This window comes from Schistocerca nitens, chromosome 7 (assembly GCF_023898315.1).
Source record: "Schistocerca nitens isolate TAMUIC-IGC-003100 chromosome 7, iqSchNite1.1, whole genome shotgun sequence".
Lineage (NCBI taxonomy): Eukaryota > Metazoa > Arthropoda > Insecta > Orthoptera > Acrididae > Schistocerca > Schistocerca nitens.
In genome coordinates this window covers 154678922-154696974 of record NC_064620.1, presented here as the reverse complement: position 1 = coordinate 154696974, position 18053 = coordinate 154678922, and the positions used below count along the sequence as shown (strand labels likewise).

Genomic DNA, 18053 nt, shown 5'->3' with positions numbered 1-18053 from the left:
CTGTCAAGAACGCAGATTTGTTGTTTTCCTTTATGGTAACATTCACAAATAATTTCGTACTCAGTTGATGAAATTATGTCTGCTACAAAAATTCTCAGATTTCATATGAAGAAATCAATCTTACTTCTTGACTCTCATATTATTGTCCTCCAAGCAGTTTGTACGTCATGTAAGCAGCCTTGTCTGCTTCCTTTGCACAATAACAATAAAAAACTGGGGCAGTTTTCATCACATGAACATGGCATTGTAAATATTTAGTTATCACAGTGAAGCTGCTAAAGCTTTTCTTTCTGAGTACTTTCCAATTACAAATCTTGATACAAACTTCTCAATCACATTTGAGGTAAATGAACTGGTAATGAAAAATTCACAAGCAGTCACATTAATTAACTCATATTATTTCACAATTAACTGTACGACATGTGTATTTTCAACTTAGAGTTCTTCTGACTTTGAATTTTTTCTAGCGAACCAAAATCCATTTCATGAGCATTGTTCAAAATGCTCAGATACATGAGCTCATTTAGATGTGAAGATAAATTTAAAATACTTGTGTAACTCACAGAACAATTATTGAGTTTGAGTATAACAAGTTGTTTACAATTGAGAACATAATTTATACCTTCATCTGTAATATCATTTCTAGAAATATTCAAATGTTTCAGTCTTGGCAACTGTGGTAAGTACTGCATTCCCTCATCAGTAATATTACAACCTTTGACATTAAGTTGCTGCAGTTTATGACACCTACAGATGAACTTCAAGCCTTCATCTGTCAAACTTTTGCACATGGCTACACACAATCTCTGAAGGTTACGACAACTCTGAGACAGAATTTCTGCACAACTATCATCAAGTCTGCTGTTTGTCAAGTCAATCTCAACAATTCTTGGATAATGTATTCGCCGAAAAGTCCATTTTATAGCAGAAGGCGATATATGAGATGCATTTGGTATTTGTAAAATTTGCAGTTCTGGTAAGAGCACAATATTTTGGAAACACTCCTCAGTCAACTGTGAACAGTCATAAAACCTTAGTTTTATTAGCTTCTGACAAATTTTGATTGGTGTAAGAGAAGTAGCAGTAAATCCAAACCCATAACCATCTAGCACAAGTCCTTTCAACTGACTCCCCTTCTTTGCAATAAAATACAGTATGCTATCATCTCTTACTTCAATTCCATCCAGTCGCAAATACTCTAATGACTTACAGCCATCTGCTAAATGGCGCATTAAAGTTGAACCAGTATAGAATGTATGCAGCAATGATAAATACCGAACTTTATCAAACTTACTTAGTATGTAACCAAAATCTTCTGAATCAATATCCATGCTTCTTAATGTCAGGTATTCAATATTCGGCAAAGAAGCCAACAACATTTTCAGCATAACCACTGTTACTGGTCTTGTATCATAAAACTGAAGGCTTTTTATTTTCGGGCAACATTCACACAGTGTTTCAATAACAGAATGTTCAACATTAGCTACCAAAATAACTGAATGCAAGTATGGGGCAGCTCTTAGAACTGTTACAATTTTTTTAACAGATGTACTCCTTTCAGGAAAAAATGCAAGGTTCTGCCAGAGATTTGGGTGTCTGGCCAGAGACCTCCAGCGTGAGTTCACATGCTGTATGTTCAGCACCAGATCTTCCACTGAGCATCGTGAAAATATTTCCAGTAGTATCTCATTTGGCACATCATCCAAACTGATTGACATTATAAATGGAATTGTTAGGACCTGTATGAAGAAAACATGAACAATTTATTTATACACTTCCTTTATTTATTCTCAGTCAAATACAACAAAGTAATTGATTGCAAATTTTGTAACTAAAACACATACACACACACACACACACACACATACAAAAACACACCACACACACACACACACACACACACACACACACACACACACACTAACCTTTATTTTAAATATCTGCCAATATTCTGCAACCCTCCAGAGTTACCATCTTGAAGTATTTCATTTACGTGCAAAGAGACATGGGATTATGGATTTATACACTTTATCAGCACCAGTTAGCCCATGTCTCTAAAATGTTTTATGAGAATTCTTTTTTGAAATATGTCATTCAGATTCTGAAAAAAAGAAAAGACACACACTATTAAGAATACAAACTTAACTTGTATGGTTGTTAAAAGACATCTTGCTGTACACCATGAGCTCCACACAAAAATATTTTTACATGCAGCTCACAGTGTACAGCAAGATGTCTGAACACCAACTGAACTTTTGCAGCAACACATCAAAATTTCAAACGGAAATGAGAGCCAAAGCCCATGCATTATTAGATTATGAATTCAATGTGGCATAAATTTAAGCAATGCATTACGTATCTTGTTTGCAACCTGGCATTTTATTCTCTGGAACAATTCAAAATGTGTCTACAAATATCTTTTTTTTTTTGCCAATGTCAAATTAATTTTGACTGTGTGTGTGTTTGTGGGAGGGGGGGGGGGGAGGGGGTTGGATGCTTAAAGGGACCATACTATTAGGCCATCGGTCCCTTTGTCTTCGAACAGGCAGGTCTATACGACTGTAGATCACGACGGAGCCTACCACGCAAAACTCAGGGGAAGAAAACCCCAAGGTCTACCACTGTCTGCAAAGCTGAGGTGGTTGTTGTTGTGGTCTTCAGTCCTGAGACTGGTTTGATGCAGCTCTCCATGCTACTCTATCCTGTGCAATCTTCTTCATCTCCCAGTACCTACTGCAGCCTACATCCTTCTGAATCTGCTTAGTGTATTAAAGGGGGCAAAAACAAAAAAGGGAGACAGAGGAAGCAAGGCAAGCAAGCTGCCCCACCTAGGGAGCAGCCGGGAGCCCCTGAAAGCAGAGTGCAATGAGGGGACATACAGCTCCCAGCCCCCGCCACTTACCACAGATACTCTACTCTGAGACCGTTGGCCAGGCTACCAGTGAATTCATTCCCCGGAATCCCGACATGGCCCTGCGTCCAGACGAAGGGCCCTGAGCGTTCACACTGTTCAAGGGCATACAGGAAATTCTGATAGCAATGACCAAGGGATGGCGAGGGTAGCACTGGTCGAGAGCTTGCAAACTGCTCAAGGAGTCACTGCAGATGCGAAAGGACCCACCAATGCAGGAATGGATATACAGCCATCTGGCAAGGAGAGCAGTATTTTCTACACGAGTACAAGCAAAGCCTACATGACCAGCAACCATCGAGCCATCAGTGTAGATAACTTCTGAACCATGGGATGCTCCAAGGATAGACAAAAATTGGCAGTGGAGGGTCTAGGGATGGATTGGGTCTTACAGACCTTGTGATAGGTCAAGACGAAGCTGTGGTCAAGGGATGCACGACAAAGGTGTATTGTACTGGATCCACAGGAGAGGTGGAAGAGGAAACAACTGAAGTTCAGACAGGATACACCAGATGCGGATTGTGATTGAAACTCTTAATCGGCACCGCCATTGCAGGAGATGGATTACCGTGTTTGGAAAGAAGAGGCAGTAGTTCGGATGCTTAGAGCAGCTGTGAATTTGTATAGCACAATTGACAAGCTGCTGTTGGCTCCTGATCTACAATGGAGGGACCCCAGCCTCCATGAGTAAGCTGCTCACAGGGCTAGTTCGAAAGGCTCCTGTCGCAAGCTGAACCCCACAGTGGTGTATCAGATCCAGTCTCTGCAATACTCAGGGTGATGCCAAACCATATGCTAGACACCCATAATCTAAGTGGGATTGTGTCAGGGCTTTGTAAAGCTGCAGAAGGGTAGTGCGATCTGAAACCTAGCTGGTGTTATTCACGCAGCGAAGTGTATTAAGGTGCAGCCAGCACTTTTGCTTAAGCTGGGGGAAATAGGGAATCCACGTCAACTGAAAAATAAAGACCAGTCCTAAGAAATGATAAATCTCCACTCTGGAAGTGAATGAAGGCCAAGGTGAACACAAGCAACCAAACAAAGCCAAGGTGGCAATGGGTTCACACCCATCGGGAAAGTGGCACGTAGTATGAAGTTAAGCTGCTGGAGCAACAGCCGTAAGTGAACTCCAGGAGGTAACAGGATCAATGGAGTCATCAAAGAAGGATACATAGGAAGGACTGCCAGGCATGGCAAATAAACAGCATGCGTATTCACTGAGGAGACCATCACATTGGTATGAGAGTGGTAGTAGGGCAGCTTCTGCTTACAGACTCTCAACCGGAATAGTGTGAAATGCGCCAGACTGCGTAAGAGGGAAGAATGTGCAGGCCATTAACAAAACACCCATAATCTAGTTTCGAATGGGCAAGGGACCAGTACAAACGGAGGAGAGGGTCTGATCCATTCGCCAGGAAGTACTGCTGAGGACGATGTAGGACATTGAGGAACCATGTACAGCAGGTGGCCAGGTAAGACATGGGATGATCAAGAAACTTTCATATTGAGCATGAGCCCCACGAATTTTGTAGTTTCAATGAATGGAAGAGCAACAGGTTCAAGACGGAAAGAGCGGAAGCAATCCACTGCACCGCCAGAAATTCATACAAACCATTTCGTCAGGGGAAAAGTGAAACCCATTGTCAATGCTCCACTAGTAAAAACAATCCAGACGATGTGGAAGATGCCGCTCAAGGAGACAAGTCCTTGGAAAACTGTAACAGATCACAAAATCATCGACAAAACTGGAGCCAGAGATGCCCGGCGGGGAACAGGCCATAATTGGGTTAGTGGCGATAGCAAAGAGCACAATGCTAAGGACTGAATCCTGAGGCACACTGTTTTCCTGGATAAAGGTGTTCAACAAGGCAGAACCAACATATATCTTGAAAACTCTTGTCTATTAAATATTGCTGAAGGAAACGGGTCAGGTGGCTTTGGAAGTCCCATGTTTAGAGAGCACAGAGGACACCAGTCCTCCAACATGTGTGAATTCAGAGCATAATCAAACTCCCTCATAGTAAAAGCGGCATTGTAGCTCTCACGATTCTGCGAAGATAGGGTTATCAGCCGAGCCATCTCCACTCGTTTCCCATGGAGGAAAGCAAGTTGATAGGGTGTGGAGTTTGAAATCTCTGCAAAATAGTGGCCTGAAGTTTTGGATAGAGTCTACTGTGACATAATCTGCTACAGTCAGGCCATAAAACTGGGAATGGACCTTGGCCCACATAACAGAAGGAGTGTAACTGTTAACAGACCTAGTAGAGTGTGTGTGTGTGTGTGTGTGTGTGTGTGTGTGTGTGTGTGTTTGAGGTTTACGGGCGCTAAACAGCGGGGTCATCAGCGCCCAAACGCATAAAAACAGGAACACATGCAGCGAAGGGACTAAGACGGACAGCGAACAAGGAGTACGGCTAAAAGAGACAGACCTGACGCAGTTTCAAATCCTCACATACAGAGGCAAAACAAGAGGAGAAGGAACACACGAAAAAGGAAGGGAAACAAGGAAAAGAGAACAGAAACCGAAGGGAAACAAGGAGGTAATCGTGACTGGCTGACCTCTTACCTAAAACCTGGGTGAGCCAGTCACCCAGCAGCACATTAAAACCCTCTCCCTAAAATCCGAGGCAACAAATTGGACAGGACACAAAACCGTAAGACCTTAACTACAGTAGTGGCGTCATCTTGTAAAATAGAGGGCAAATCCGGTGGCAAAGAAACCACTGCCCTCTGGTCAGAGAATAAAAGACAGTCAAGTAAAATGTGGCGGACAGTAATCTGGACGCCACAAGCACTGCAGATTGAGGGGTCCTCCCGCCGGAGTAAAAAGCCATGCGTGAAGGGACTGTGCCCGATGCGGAGGCGAGTGAGGAGAACCTCATCCCGCCTGCATGACTGGTAGGACGTACGCCATGGCTGCGTGGTGGCCTTGACCAGACGCAGCTTATTTTCACCGACTGCCAGCCACTCCTCTTCCCACTGACGCAGAACGCGAAAACGCAGGAGGGAGGTAACAGCATGGAGGGGGACGGCACATGCAACAACGTGAGGGAGGGAACACGCATCTTTGGCAACCACATCCGCCAGTTCGTTTCCCCTAATACCTACGTGCCCCGGCACCCAGCAGAAGGAAACCTCCTTCCCCTGCCGTTGCAGGTGGAGTAGGGCATCATGGATGTTCTGGACGACCGTATTCGCTGGGTACAAGTGTTGCATGGTCTGAAGGGCACTCAGGGAGTCAGAACAGATGAGGAACTTACGACTGGGAACACATCTCATCTGCTCCAATGCCCGCAGGATCGCAAACAATTCGGCATCAAAGATGGTAAACGCCGCAGGAAGCCGTAACTTGACGACTCGACCAGGGAAAACAACAGCACAACCAACAGAGTCCCCCTGTTTAGAGCCATCCGTAAATACTGGTACATGGTCGGGATGCTGGTTTAAAATATCATAAAATAAGGAGGTAAAAACAAACGCAGGAGTGCAGCTCCTCCGGTATTCCGACAAGTCTAAAAGGACGCTGGGCCTCTGTAGCAACCAGGGAGGCAGGCGAGTAAAACCTTGTCGTTGGGGGTCCAGACGCTCGACACCAAGGGACTCAAGCAAATGCTTGGCACGAATCCCAAATGGTCTCGTTGCCCTGGGACGACTGGAAAAGAGACGTTCCATAGGCGGTCGGGCAACGGTAGGGTACGCAGGGGAGGTAGGACAGGCAAGGAATTGACACACCCGTCGCACCATGAGGAGTTTCCGCCGAATGGCGAGCGGCGGTTCCCCTGCCTCAGCACACAGGCTGGGGATGGGACTGGTACGGAAGGCACCAGTGGCCAGCCGGATACCCTCATGGTGTACTGTGTCAAGGATCTTCAGATACGAAGGCCTTGCGGACCCATACACGATGCAACCATACTCAAGACGCGATCGGACGAAAGCCCTATAAAACTGCAGCAGACGCGCCCGATCTGCTCCCCAGGACCGATGGCTCAGACACTTCAAAATAGTCAGCGCCTTCAGGGCCCGCACCTTGAGGTCTTTAAGGTGAGGCAACCATGACAACTTGGAATCAAAAGTGAGGCCCAGGAACCTCACAGTGTCTCTAAAAGGAAGAATGGTGTCCCTCAGACGCAATTCAGGAGAGGTAAAAAGACGTCGAGAACGATTAAAATGAACACACACACACATTTGTCTGCAGAAAAGGTAAAACCCGTCTTCGCAGTCCATGCCTCTAATCGCTGTATCGTAAGCTGCAACTGCCGACTAGCAGTGACAAGATTGGAGGAAGAACAGAAAACAGCAAAATCATCCACAAACAACGAGCATTGGGCAGGACTCCGGACAGTGGACGTGATACTGTTAATGGCGACGGCAAAGAGGGTGACACTTATAACGCTTCCCTGAGGAACACCATTCTCCTGCACATACAAATTAGATAGCACATTACCAACCCTATATCGAAAGAGGCGGTGGGAAAGAAAGGACCGAATGAAGATGGGGAGACGGCCACGAAAGCCCCACTCATGGAGTTGATTGAGGATATGGTGGCGCCAAGTAGTGTCATACGCCTTATGAATGTCAAAGAAGACACCTAGACAATGCTGGTTACGCAGGAAGGCCTGCTGGATGGCCGCCTCAAGCAGGGTCAAGTTGTCGATGGTGGAACGACATCTCTGAAAGCCACACTGAGAGGGGCTAAGGAGCTGCCTGGACTCGAGCAGCCAAACCAGGCGACGGTTGACCATGCGTTCCAACGTCTTCCCGACACAGCTCGTCAAAGCAATACTCCGATAACTACTGGGATGCGTTCGGTCCTTCCCCGGTTTGAGGAGGGGTATCAAAATCGCCTCCCTCCACGAGTCAGGGTACGTGCCAGATAACCATATCATATTAAAAAAATTCAGGAGAACTTCCTTGGAAGGCAGTAACAAGTGCTGCAGCATGCTGTACCGGATTTGATCATGGCCAGGCGCAGTATCACGAGCCACAGACAGCGCCGAATCCAGTTCCCACATTGTGAAGGGGCAGTTGTAGGGTTCAGAATTTGGAGACCGGAAGTCCAAGTGACCCTCTCGATGGCAGTGCGGTAGCGGCAGAAATCTGGATCACAGGTAATAGTAGCGGTAGATTCCGCAAAATGCATGGCCAGTGTCTGGGCAATGTCTCTCGGCGCCGTGAGGAGACTTCCCTGATGCAGCAATGCCGTGACAGGTAGCTGGCCGAGTTTCCCGGAAATCCTCCTGATGGCTTCCCATACTTTCGTAGAATTAGTGGAACGGGAGATGGAGTTCAAGAACGATTGCCATGACCGTCGTTTGCTCTCTTTAATCACTCGCCGCGCTTTGGCCCTTGCCACCCGAAAGGCCGCAAGATTGTCAGCGGAGGGACTGCACTTGAAGCGGCGCAGAGCTGCACGGCGGGCTCGGATGGCTGAGCAGCACTCAGTGGTCCACCAAGGGACAGGACGCCTCGTGGCATGACCGGATGACCGTGGGATTGATAATTCAGCAGCATGGGAGATCACGGCTGTAACATGGTCTACCCATTCGTGGACGCTGGCACGGTGTTCCAAAACAGCCAGTTGGCTGAAAAGTGTCCAGTCAGCTCTGCAGAGGTGCCACCTGGGCAGCACTGGTAATGCCACAGCCTCATCCAGGAGGCGAATCCAAAGGGGGAAGTGGTCACTAGAATGGAGGTCTGCAGCAACCTCCCACAGAGCAGAATCCGCGAGTGCTGGAGAGCAAAAGGAAAGGTCAATAGCTGATGACGACCCAGAAGCAGTACAGAAATGAGTGGGAGCACCAGAGTTGAGGATGCACAGTTCTTCAGACATCATGAGGTTTTCCAGAAGGCGACCCCTGGGGCAAGTAGTCGAAGAGCCCCATAAGACATTATGAGCATTGAAGTCCCCCAGAAGAAGAAATGGGCGGGGGAGTTGGCTAATAAGGTCTGCGAGAGCCTCAGAGTCCATCGCATCCTGAGGTGGTAAGTAAAGGGAACAGACTGTGAGCCTCCGACCCACAAGAATGTCAACTGCAACTGCTTGCAAGTCTGTAATGAGAGGGAGCTCAGATGAGGGGTGCATGTCACAGACAAAAACCGCAACACCACCTTTTGCCCTTTCCCCCGTCAGATCATCGTTCCGATATACGGTATAGCCCCGTAAAGAAGGAGCATCAGTGGCCCGAAAATGTGTCTCTTGGAGACATAAGCACAAAGGGCACTCTCGTACAAGGAGTTGTAATTCGGCCACATGCGTCCTGAACCCATTCAGGTTCCACTGCAATATGGGAGCCAGTGATCAGGGTGGCTGAACTTTCACCCTGCCTCTGTGTTTTGGAGGAGAGCCCGTACTGGCCGGAGATTTATTCCTGGGGCGAGAAGATCGCCCCCGGTCAACATCAATGTCCATCAACTCCGATGACGACCCACGGGAGATGTCAGACAGTACGATGGCCTCGTCATCGGACTGACCCTGACCAGTCTCCGCAGGTGGCAAAACCTTCACCTTCGGCGTCTTTGTCTTGGGGGGCTGAGAAGGCAGAGCTTTGGCAGCAGGTGGAGCTGTAACGGCCTTGGCAGAAGGCGCCATATGGGAAGAGGCAGGAAGTACCCCGATGTCAGCAACCACGGCCTTGTCCGACGTTGCGGGCAGAGCCGCAGGTTTCAAAACAACTGCAGCAGCACAAGTGCACTGGCAAACGCAGGTATTAGTGCTAACACTAGCAACCTCCGTTTGCGTAGCAACAGTGGCCATTTGTACTGGTTTTCTCAGAGCGGAAGCGAAAGACGTCGTAAACACAGGAGGTTGCATGGCCTTAAAGATCTTCTTGGCCTCACCATAGGGGATGCGCTTAGATGTTTTGATCTCCTGGATCTTCCGTTCGTCGAGATAGACGGGGCAGATCCGGCTCCAGACAGGGTGACTCCCAGAGCAATTCACGCACTTCACAGGCGATGAACAATCAGCTCCTTCATGGGCAGGCTGACCACATTTACCACAAGTGGCTATCCCATTGCACCCCAACGTAGTATGCCCAAAGCGCTGACATTTAAAACAGCGCATTGGGTTGGGGAAATAGGGCCTTACTGGCAAACGTAAGAACCCCGCTTTAACATGCTCTGGGAGTCGTGGGCAACTGAACGTGAGAATAAACGAGTCGGATTTGACTAGGTTCCCATCTACTCGTTTCATAATATGCTGCACGTCAACAATACCTTCATCAGCCCATTCAGATTTTAACTCGTCTGTGGGGATATCCATCAAGTCCCTACATGTCACAACACCCTTACTGTAGTTAAGAGTGGAGTGGAGCTCGGTCTCGATAGCGTACTCACCGAGACAGGTTGCTTTCCGAAGAGAAATGACTTGACGGGAACTAGATGTCTCAACCGACAGAGTCCCATTGCGCAGTCGCTTCACAGATTTAAGTGTTCCTGCAATTCCCTCAAGACCCTTGTGGATGTAAAAGGGAGAAACCCTCTCAAAGCTACCCTCCTTCCGTTTAATAATCAAAAACACATTCTGATTATCAGCATGTGCTCTGTTACGACAGTCCGATAAATCTCGATCAACACTAGGCGCCAGAGGACTCGCAGCACGAAGTCGCTTCTTTGATGGGGTGTGTTTTCTTACCAGTGGCCCATCCAAGCCACTGGTAGGGGGAAATGTAGAGGTCGAAGGGTCCATTGCGGTCCCACGAGCAGCTAGGGAACTAAAGGTCCGCTCAGACAGAGCCCCGCGTGCCTGAGTAAGCCGTATACAACTGGGGTGTGGCAGGTGCCCCAGAGGTTGCCCGCTTGCGACTGTTCCACCTCAACAGCCATGCATCTCATAGGCGCGGAGCACACCGGAAGACTGAGGGGTTTTTATAGAGGTTGGCCTTCCTCGCAATCCAGGCGGTCAAGCCAAGATCATCATTCCCCGCAGCACACAACATTCCACCGCCGCGCCATACGGTGGTCGCTGAAGCATGTCCGGGGGTTACGGTACAGGAGACTGGCGGCGCTGACCAGTCCCCAGCTCAGGACCCCGGGGTCGCCAAGCCCGTACTCAGCAAATGAATGCTGAGCCCCTGGGGGGACCTAGTAGAGGAAATCCAGCTAGCTGTTTTGCTATCCTGAAGAACACAACAATACTGCGCACGCAACTGTTTATAATGAATACAGTTTGCCTTCGTAGGATGACTGTTAAAAATGCGGAGAGCACGTTTCTGCATGTGAACTGCATCACAACATGCCTCAGTCCACTAAGGAACTGGTACACACCACGGTAAAGATGAAGTGCGAGGAACGGACAATTCTGCAGCGGTAATGATAACATTGGTAAGATATTCTACCTGGTCATCACAACTGGGGAAATGATGTTCGGCGAAGGTCGCCTCTAGTCGGCCTTAGGAAGTCACCATTTGGGAGTCCACGTAGGTGGGGTAGGAGTCAGCAAACAGATAGCACGCAGGAAATGTTGCTTGAGTATATGTCACGGAGAATGGACCACTCAAGATGACGGGCAAAATGGGCAGTGCAGAATGGGAGATCCTAGAAGGAATAGATGTGTTTGGAGTCTGAAAGGAATGTGGGTGCTCCAGTGTTAAGGCACATGAGGTTGAGGTGATTGACAAGGTCAGCCAAGAGGGCACCTCTCTGACAGGTGCATTAGTCACCGAGCAGCAAAAAGGGGTGAGGGAGTCGCCTAACATGCTGGAGAAAGTCCACCCTGGTGACACCAAATGACAGAGGGACATAAATGGTACAAAAGGAAAAGGTGAAGTGAGGAAGGAAAATGCGGACTGCAACAGCTTGAATCGAGGTGTTCAGGGAAAATGTCAACCCAGATGAACAACATGACTGCCCCATGAGATGGAATTCCATCCTTGGGTGAAGGTCAAAGTGAACTGGAAAGAAATGTGAGAGGTCAAAGCAGTTGTGAGGACGCAGTTTAGTTTCCTGGAGGCAGAGAACAAGTGGACACTGCAATTCCAAGAGCAGCCATAATTCCTCCTTGTTGGATCTAAGGCGGCAGATATTCCATTAGAGGAGAGTCATGATGAGGAAAGGAAAGGAAGGAAAAATGAAGGGGTGTCACATCGGCAGCTGCCGAGTGCCAGCCTTTGAAGACTCTGCTACAAGGCGCAGAGGCTGAAGGATCCTGCTCCATGAGATCTAAAGAGGCATCAGCACTCTCCCTTGGTTGGTCTGTGTAGTCCAGGGCAGAAAAATGGTTGGTGGTGCACATCGGCAACACAGAGGTCAGCCGGGTGAGGGTCTCACACAGTGACACCATTAAACAGGATTTCCGAGTCAGTGATTTCTTGGAGCCTCTGCGATTGGCAGATGACTATTCAGATGTTTGTTGGCTGGAGGGACATAAAAAGTCTCCACTAGAGTATTCCTTCTGTCCTTTCCTGCCTGCCGGTTGTTTTGCAGGTGATTTTGCCGTGTGAGGCAAAAGTTTGGTGGGCTGTTGTACAGCTGGAGGAGGAGGAGACAGGGATGCTACCATGACATTGGGCAATTTTGCAACTGTGGTGCCGAATTTGAATAGCGTGTCTGCTTGGCCATGTCCTTCATGTAGCAAGATGTAGCAAGAACGGTACTGAAAGTGCCAGATGGTAAGATGCAGAGTTTCCGACAAGCCAACAGTGAGTGACAGGGCAAGGCAGTTTTCCATTCATCCAGATCTCCTGGATGGCCTGCTCATCAAGATACACAGGACAATTTTGGCTGGACGCTGCATGGTCGCCACTGCAATTGATACAGTGGGGAGAAGGAGGCGGACAATCGCCCCTACCACAGATTACACATTTGGCTGGGATTTCTGCCTCAGTCAAACGATCGAGCAGCCTAGTGTAAATAACACCACATGAAGAACTCAGCATTCAATAAGCCTTGGCACAAACAGGATAGCAGTGGAAGAGCAAAGCTGCAAGCAGTTGTGCTTGAGAAACAGAAGTTGGCTCCAAAAGCAAAGTGCCATTGCGTAAATGAGAGCAGAGAGCAGCATTTCACAGGGCCATCAACTGCATCAATACCTTTCTAAATAATAAATGGATTTACCATAGCAAAGGACTGACTATCTTCAGTACATAAAACCATGAGGAACCATGGTGCAGCTGGAGGGTCTTTGAATTGTTACCCTCATTCCATTTAGATTTAATCCACGTAGACTGAGAAGATGATGTTTGGCTCATCACGAGAAAATCCCCATGATTGCCAGCATCTCCGATGGCGAGCTCCTTACAACTGGGGGCCCCACTCAGAATGCGACTCACCCGCCTTAGGTAATTGTTCACATCTCTCAGGTCTCACCTCCTGAACACCTAACAGAGGGACCAACTGGCAATTTGAGAAGGTAACAGGCAATCACCTGTCCCTGGGCTTGGCCTGTAACAAGGGATACACGTGAACCCTACCTGTTGACCTAGGGCTGGGCATTACGAGTTACCCAGTCACCTGTTATGCGCCAGTTGTGTAGGCTGGTCTTCAGGAACGCACAGAAAGGAACAAGGAAAAAAAGAACCTCAAAGGTCGAAGCGGAGAAAGGGCAGCAGAGGGGAAATGAAGAACGAAAAAAGAACGAAAAACCAGTGGAGTGTGTGCTGGTGTCAGGCTATTGAATATGCAGAACATTCCCAAAAACATCCCACACATGTTTCCCAAAGGAGGGGAAAAAGAATAGCATGAGGATACACATACAGCACAGAAGGGAAAAGATGCTGCAAGGGCTGCAGCCCCGTGGTAGCCAAGTACGGACCTGCCAAAGATCGGCAAGCCCCCTGGGGGGGGGGGGGGTAAGGATGTGGTGGTGCCACACTGTCTCATAAGCTTTACAAAGAGCAAAGAAGACTGCAACAAGGTTGTTGATGCCGGGTAAAAGCTGTCTGGATTGACTTCAGGTGGACTAAATAATTGCAAAAGAGTTGCCTCAGTGAAGACCACCCTGGATCAAAACCGGAAGCCGCCCCCCCCCCCCCCTAAATTCAAGGATCCCATACAGCCTTTGACTCCCCATGCATTCAAGTAACTTGCAGAGGACACTGGTTAAACTGATGAATGATAGACATCCATCTGAAGAGACAGTTTACCCAATTTCAAAACCGGAACAATGACATTTTCTCACTACTGAGAAGGGAATTCCCCTCACTCCAGAGACACTTAAGAAGGGCAAATATATAATGTTGGCTTATCACCAATAACTGTTGAAGCATTTGATCGTGCATCCAATCCAGTACGGGATCTGTGTCTGAGCAGAGAGCAAGGATGCTGGTGAATTCCCACTCACTATATGGGGCATTAAAAGGCTCCATGCAGCAGAGAATTAAAGGTAGTTGTTCCAGACTGTTTGAGAAGATGGAACATGGACAGATAGTGGACCAACACTGAGGCTTGCATGAAATCCCCAGCAAAATGCTAAGTGATAGAGTACGAGCTGGTTCAAATGGCTCTGAGCACTAAGGGACTTAACATCTGTGGTCATCAGTCCCCTAGAACTTAGAACTACTTAAACCTAACTAGCCTAAGGACATCACACACATCCATGCCCGAGGCAGGATTCGAAACTGCAACCGTAGCAGTTGCGCGGTTCCGGACTGAGCGCCTAGAACCGCTCGGCCACCGCGGCCGGCTACGAGCTGGTGAGGATAACACCACTCAGGGAAATTCAAGGGGCACCAGTACAACAGCGGCCAAAAATGCCTCTGACCTTTGCCCAATCCTGCAAAGAGGAAGAATGTGGCCCTATGACAGCAACATATTGTTTCCAAAAAATTCGTTTCTGGCATTTAAGAAGATAACGGGCCCGAGCACGATGCCATCTGAAGATCAGGAGTGGTTGAGAGATGGTAGCATTCGAGGGTAAGACGGCGGTCTTTAATAACCGTAGAAATTATGAGCGACACCAAAGGAAAATATTCACTGGGTAGAACCCAAGAAAGAAGGAATCTCCAAAGCAGGTGCCAAAAGGATCACTTCAGTTAAACTCTGTATGGACTCATCAATGCTGCTGTGTGGTGGAGTGATTAGGATGGCAGCTGAGAAAATGGCATCCTAGTCCGCATTATTAAAGGCTGACTTTGGAGGGCATCCAGGCAAGTGATGCTAAAGAAAAGAAAAGATGACTAGAAATGATTGCTGTCGCACAACCAAGAAATGCCCACTGAATGTGGGCTCCAGCATTGAGGAGACAGATCAAGCCCTGCCCTGGTTAGTGGTCACAGTTCCACTCCTCGGACGGTTATGGGAGTTAAAATCTCCAAGGAGAAGGAAGGGGGGCAGAAGCTGTCAAAGGAGGCCAAGAAAGAGCAGAAAGCATACATAGGAGGTCGGTCTGGGGGCAGTGGAAGGAGGGCGGGAGGGCAGAGGTAAAGATTGCATATAGTTATCGCAGAATCCAAATAGGTCTGAACGGCCACCACTTCCATCACAGTATGAAGCAGAACCCAGGCACTAACGGTGTCTGTGCAGACCAAATTACAAACACCTCTGGAGGCTTGTGAAGGGCTGGCCTGGTTTGGTTAAAGGCTTGGAAACCACAAAGAGTCGTCAAATCAGTATCCACAAAATGAGATTCCTGTGAATACAACACAAGCAACAGAGTAGAAAGAAAGAAGAGACTGCAGTTCTGGAAGGTGGCAATAGTAGCCACTACAGCTCCACTGAAGGGGAGTAGTTCAAGAGGCTGGATGGTTGTCAAACAAGCCAGAAGCCAAAACCTTTCATTGTGCCAAGTCAGTGTCAGTCACCGGTAAGGATGGAGTGACAGCCATGAATGTAATATCAGACCCTGATTGAGAGGGAGGGGGCGACACCCCCTGGGAAGTTGGGAAGAGGGAGGGGGGGGGGCAGTGGGAGGCCTAGTACTGAGACTTACACCACCACCACCACCACCACCACCACTTCCTCCTCCTTCTCCTTCTCCTTCTCCTCCTCCTCCTCCTCCTCCTCCTCCTGAGGGCGAGAGGAGCTGAGGTTGGGAAGAGAGAAAATCACAGCAATATCAGAATCCGAAACAGAACAAGTGCCTTGAGGGCCACGGAGTGCAGGTCCTGCATCTGACAAAGTAACAGGGTTCTCGAGGTGCCTGGGGGGGGGGGGGGGGGAGGAAGGGGTTCTAGAGGAAGCCCCATCCCCAGCAGGTGTCAGAAGAGGGTTTCTTCTCCAGCAGAGGAGAAAGAGTGGTTCCATAGGGGAAGGGACCATGAATAATCAGAGAGGAGGAAACGGAAGGCGGACAGGCTGGAGTTGAGGAGGAGGAAGGAGGAGGAGGAGGAAACAGCAGCAAAGGTAGACATTAAAGATACCAGGTAGAGAGAGCCAAATTTCAGCTGGGCCTCTGAGTACAACAGATGGCCAAGAATTTTGAATTCCGTAACAGGGTTGCCACAAGTTTCCCAAAGTGAAATTCCCTGATTTCCAGACAAGCTTTAGCATTTTTCCCTGACTTTTGAGATCTCAAGGGTAAGTTAAGACATAAGTTGACAATCTGTCTTTGCAGCTACGGTACAAGATGCAATAGTACAAACGAGGAAATATCTGTAAAAACTTGCAAGCAGGTGGCATTACCTGATGTAAGCAAAAATCTTAAGTACTAACATCAACAACTTTTGTAACAAATTGTTTTTAGATGGAGAAAGCAAGTGATACGGTATACGTGTTTCATTAAGACCAGCGATATTATTTTATTTCAACAAAACAAAGCACATTTGGTGAGAAAAATACGCATTTCCTTGGAGTCCCAGGACAGATTTAAAATACCTTCACTGATTTCAAAAATAACCTTAGAAACAAGTAGGCATCTTGAAAGAATTGTATAAGATGGGAAAGAATTATGTAAACCAACACTGCAGGTGACCGCCAATAATAGTGTAGACCACCAATTACTGACAATTTTCTTCTTACAACCCATACTTTCCTACATATAATCTACTTTTGAAGTGCTAAAATGTACTACAACAAATAAAACACTACACTGTACAGTGTACTTGCTGTGAGACAGTCACAATTCCTGAAATCCATCGCCCATAGCCTCTGGCCTACTGAGGAGCCTGCAGTCCTGGGTCCATGGATATATCACGAAAATCCGCTGCATTATGCAATAAGCAAACAGACCTGGCCTGCAGGCAGATTGGTGAGACTAGATCCGACAGGCAGGTCCTGCACATTAGTGGGAACTGAATGGCTTCAGATCGGCAGGCCTGATCCATTACAGATAACCGCAGAAACGACGTCCGGTTTTGGCCCATTGCAGAAATCCATTCATGTGACCAGCTTTTCACGAGCCACAGACAGCATGTTGATGTAATGAGTCCATGGTGATCAGTCCATGCAACAGATAATTTGTTCAAATACTCTGAGAATCAATAATAATGAGGATAGGTAGCAGCTCACTGTAAAGATGATAGCTGAGCCATAGACAAGCACGTAGAAAATTCCATCACACTGTCACAACTAAATTTTCAGCCATAGCTTTTGTCAGGAAACGAGAGCGCACATGCGCACCCGCACGCGCGCACACAAAAATCACTCAAACCCTACTGAGGTACACACGACCACTGTATCCAGCTGTTGTGTCTACAGTCTCTGAGAATCAGATCCAAACAAACCACTCCTCACACCTCCCTGCCTCTTGTTGCCAGCTGCTAGGCTAGTGGCAAGAAGTGGTGGAAGCACTGGCTGCAAGCTGAGGGGAGGGGTAGGAAGGGGGAGAAGCAGTAGGAATGAGGGAGTAGGGAAGTGAGGCACATACCTCAGCTGCACCCAGCCAGCAACTATGCGTGACACCTCAGTAAACAAACCATTTCATCTACACATGCCGGTGGAACAGCGACACTTTGGCGTACTACAAATTGCTTCCCCGAGGTGTAGCCATCACTGCTTACGTTTATTATCAAGAACTTAGATGCCTTGCAGATGTAATCCAAGAACAACGACCAGGAAGACTCTAGGATAATGCCCTCATGCATTCTGGTAGGCTGACAAAAGACACGATACTAAGTTGGCTTGAGAAGTTATTTTGTAACCACCTTATTCACGTTATCATGCATCATCGGATTTTCACCTTTTCCACTCTGCCTAACACATTTCGAGGAACTTACTCTCTGGATGACAATGCACTAAGAACATCGTTTGATGACTTCTCCACCTAAAA

General features: G+C 47.7%; 1 protein-coding gene across 2 annotated transcripts in view; it reads right to left on the bottom strand.

Moving 5' to 3' along the window:
• Positions 1–207: 207 nt before the first annotated feature.
• Positions 208–18053, bottom strand: part of LOC126194831 (dynein regulatory complex subunit 6-like) — a 70160-nt gene continuing 52314 nt past the window's right edge. For both annotated transcript variants that reach the window (XM_049933166.1, XM_049933165.1), the window contains exons 2-3: positions 1926–2101; positions 208–1739 (exon numbers count right to left, since the gene is read on the bottom strand). In XM_049933166.1, coding sequence (XP_049789123.1) covers positions 408–1718 — 1311 coding nt within the window. In that variant the 5' untranslated portion in view covers positions 1719–1739; positions 1926–2101 and the 3' untranslated portion in view covers positions 208–407. The remainder of the gene's footprint in view (positions 1740–1925; positions 2102–18053) is intronic.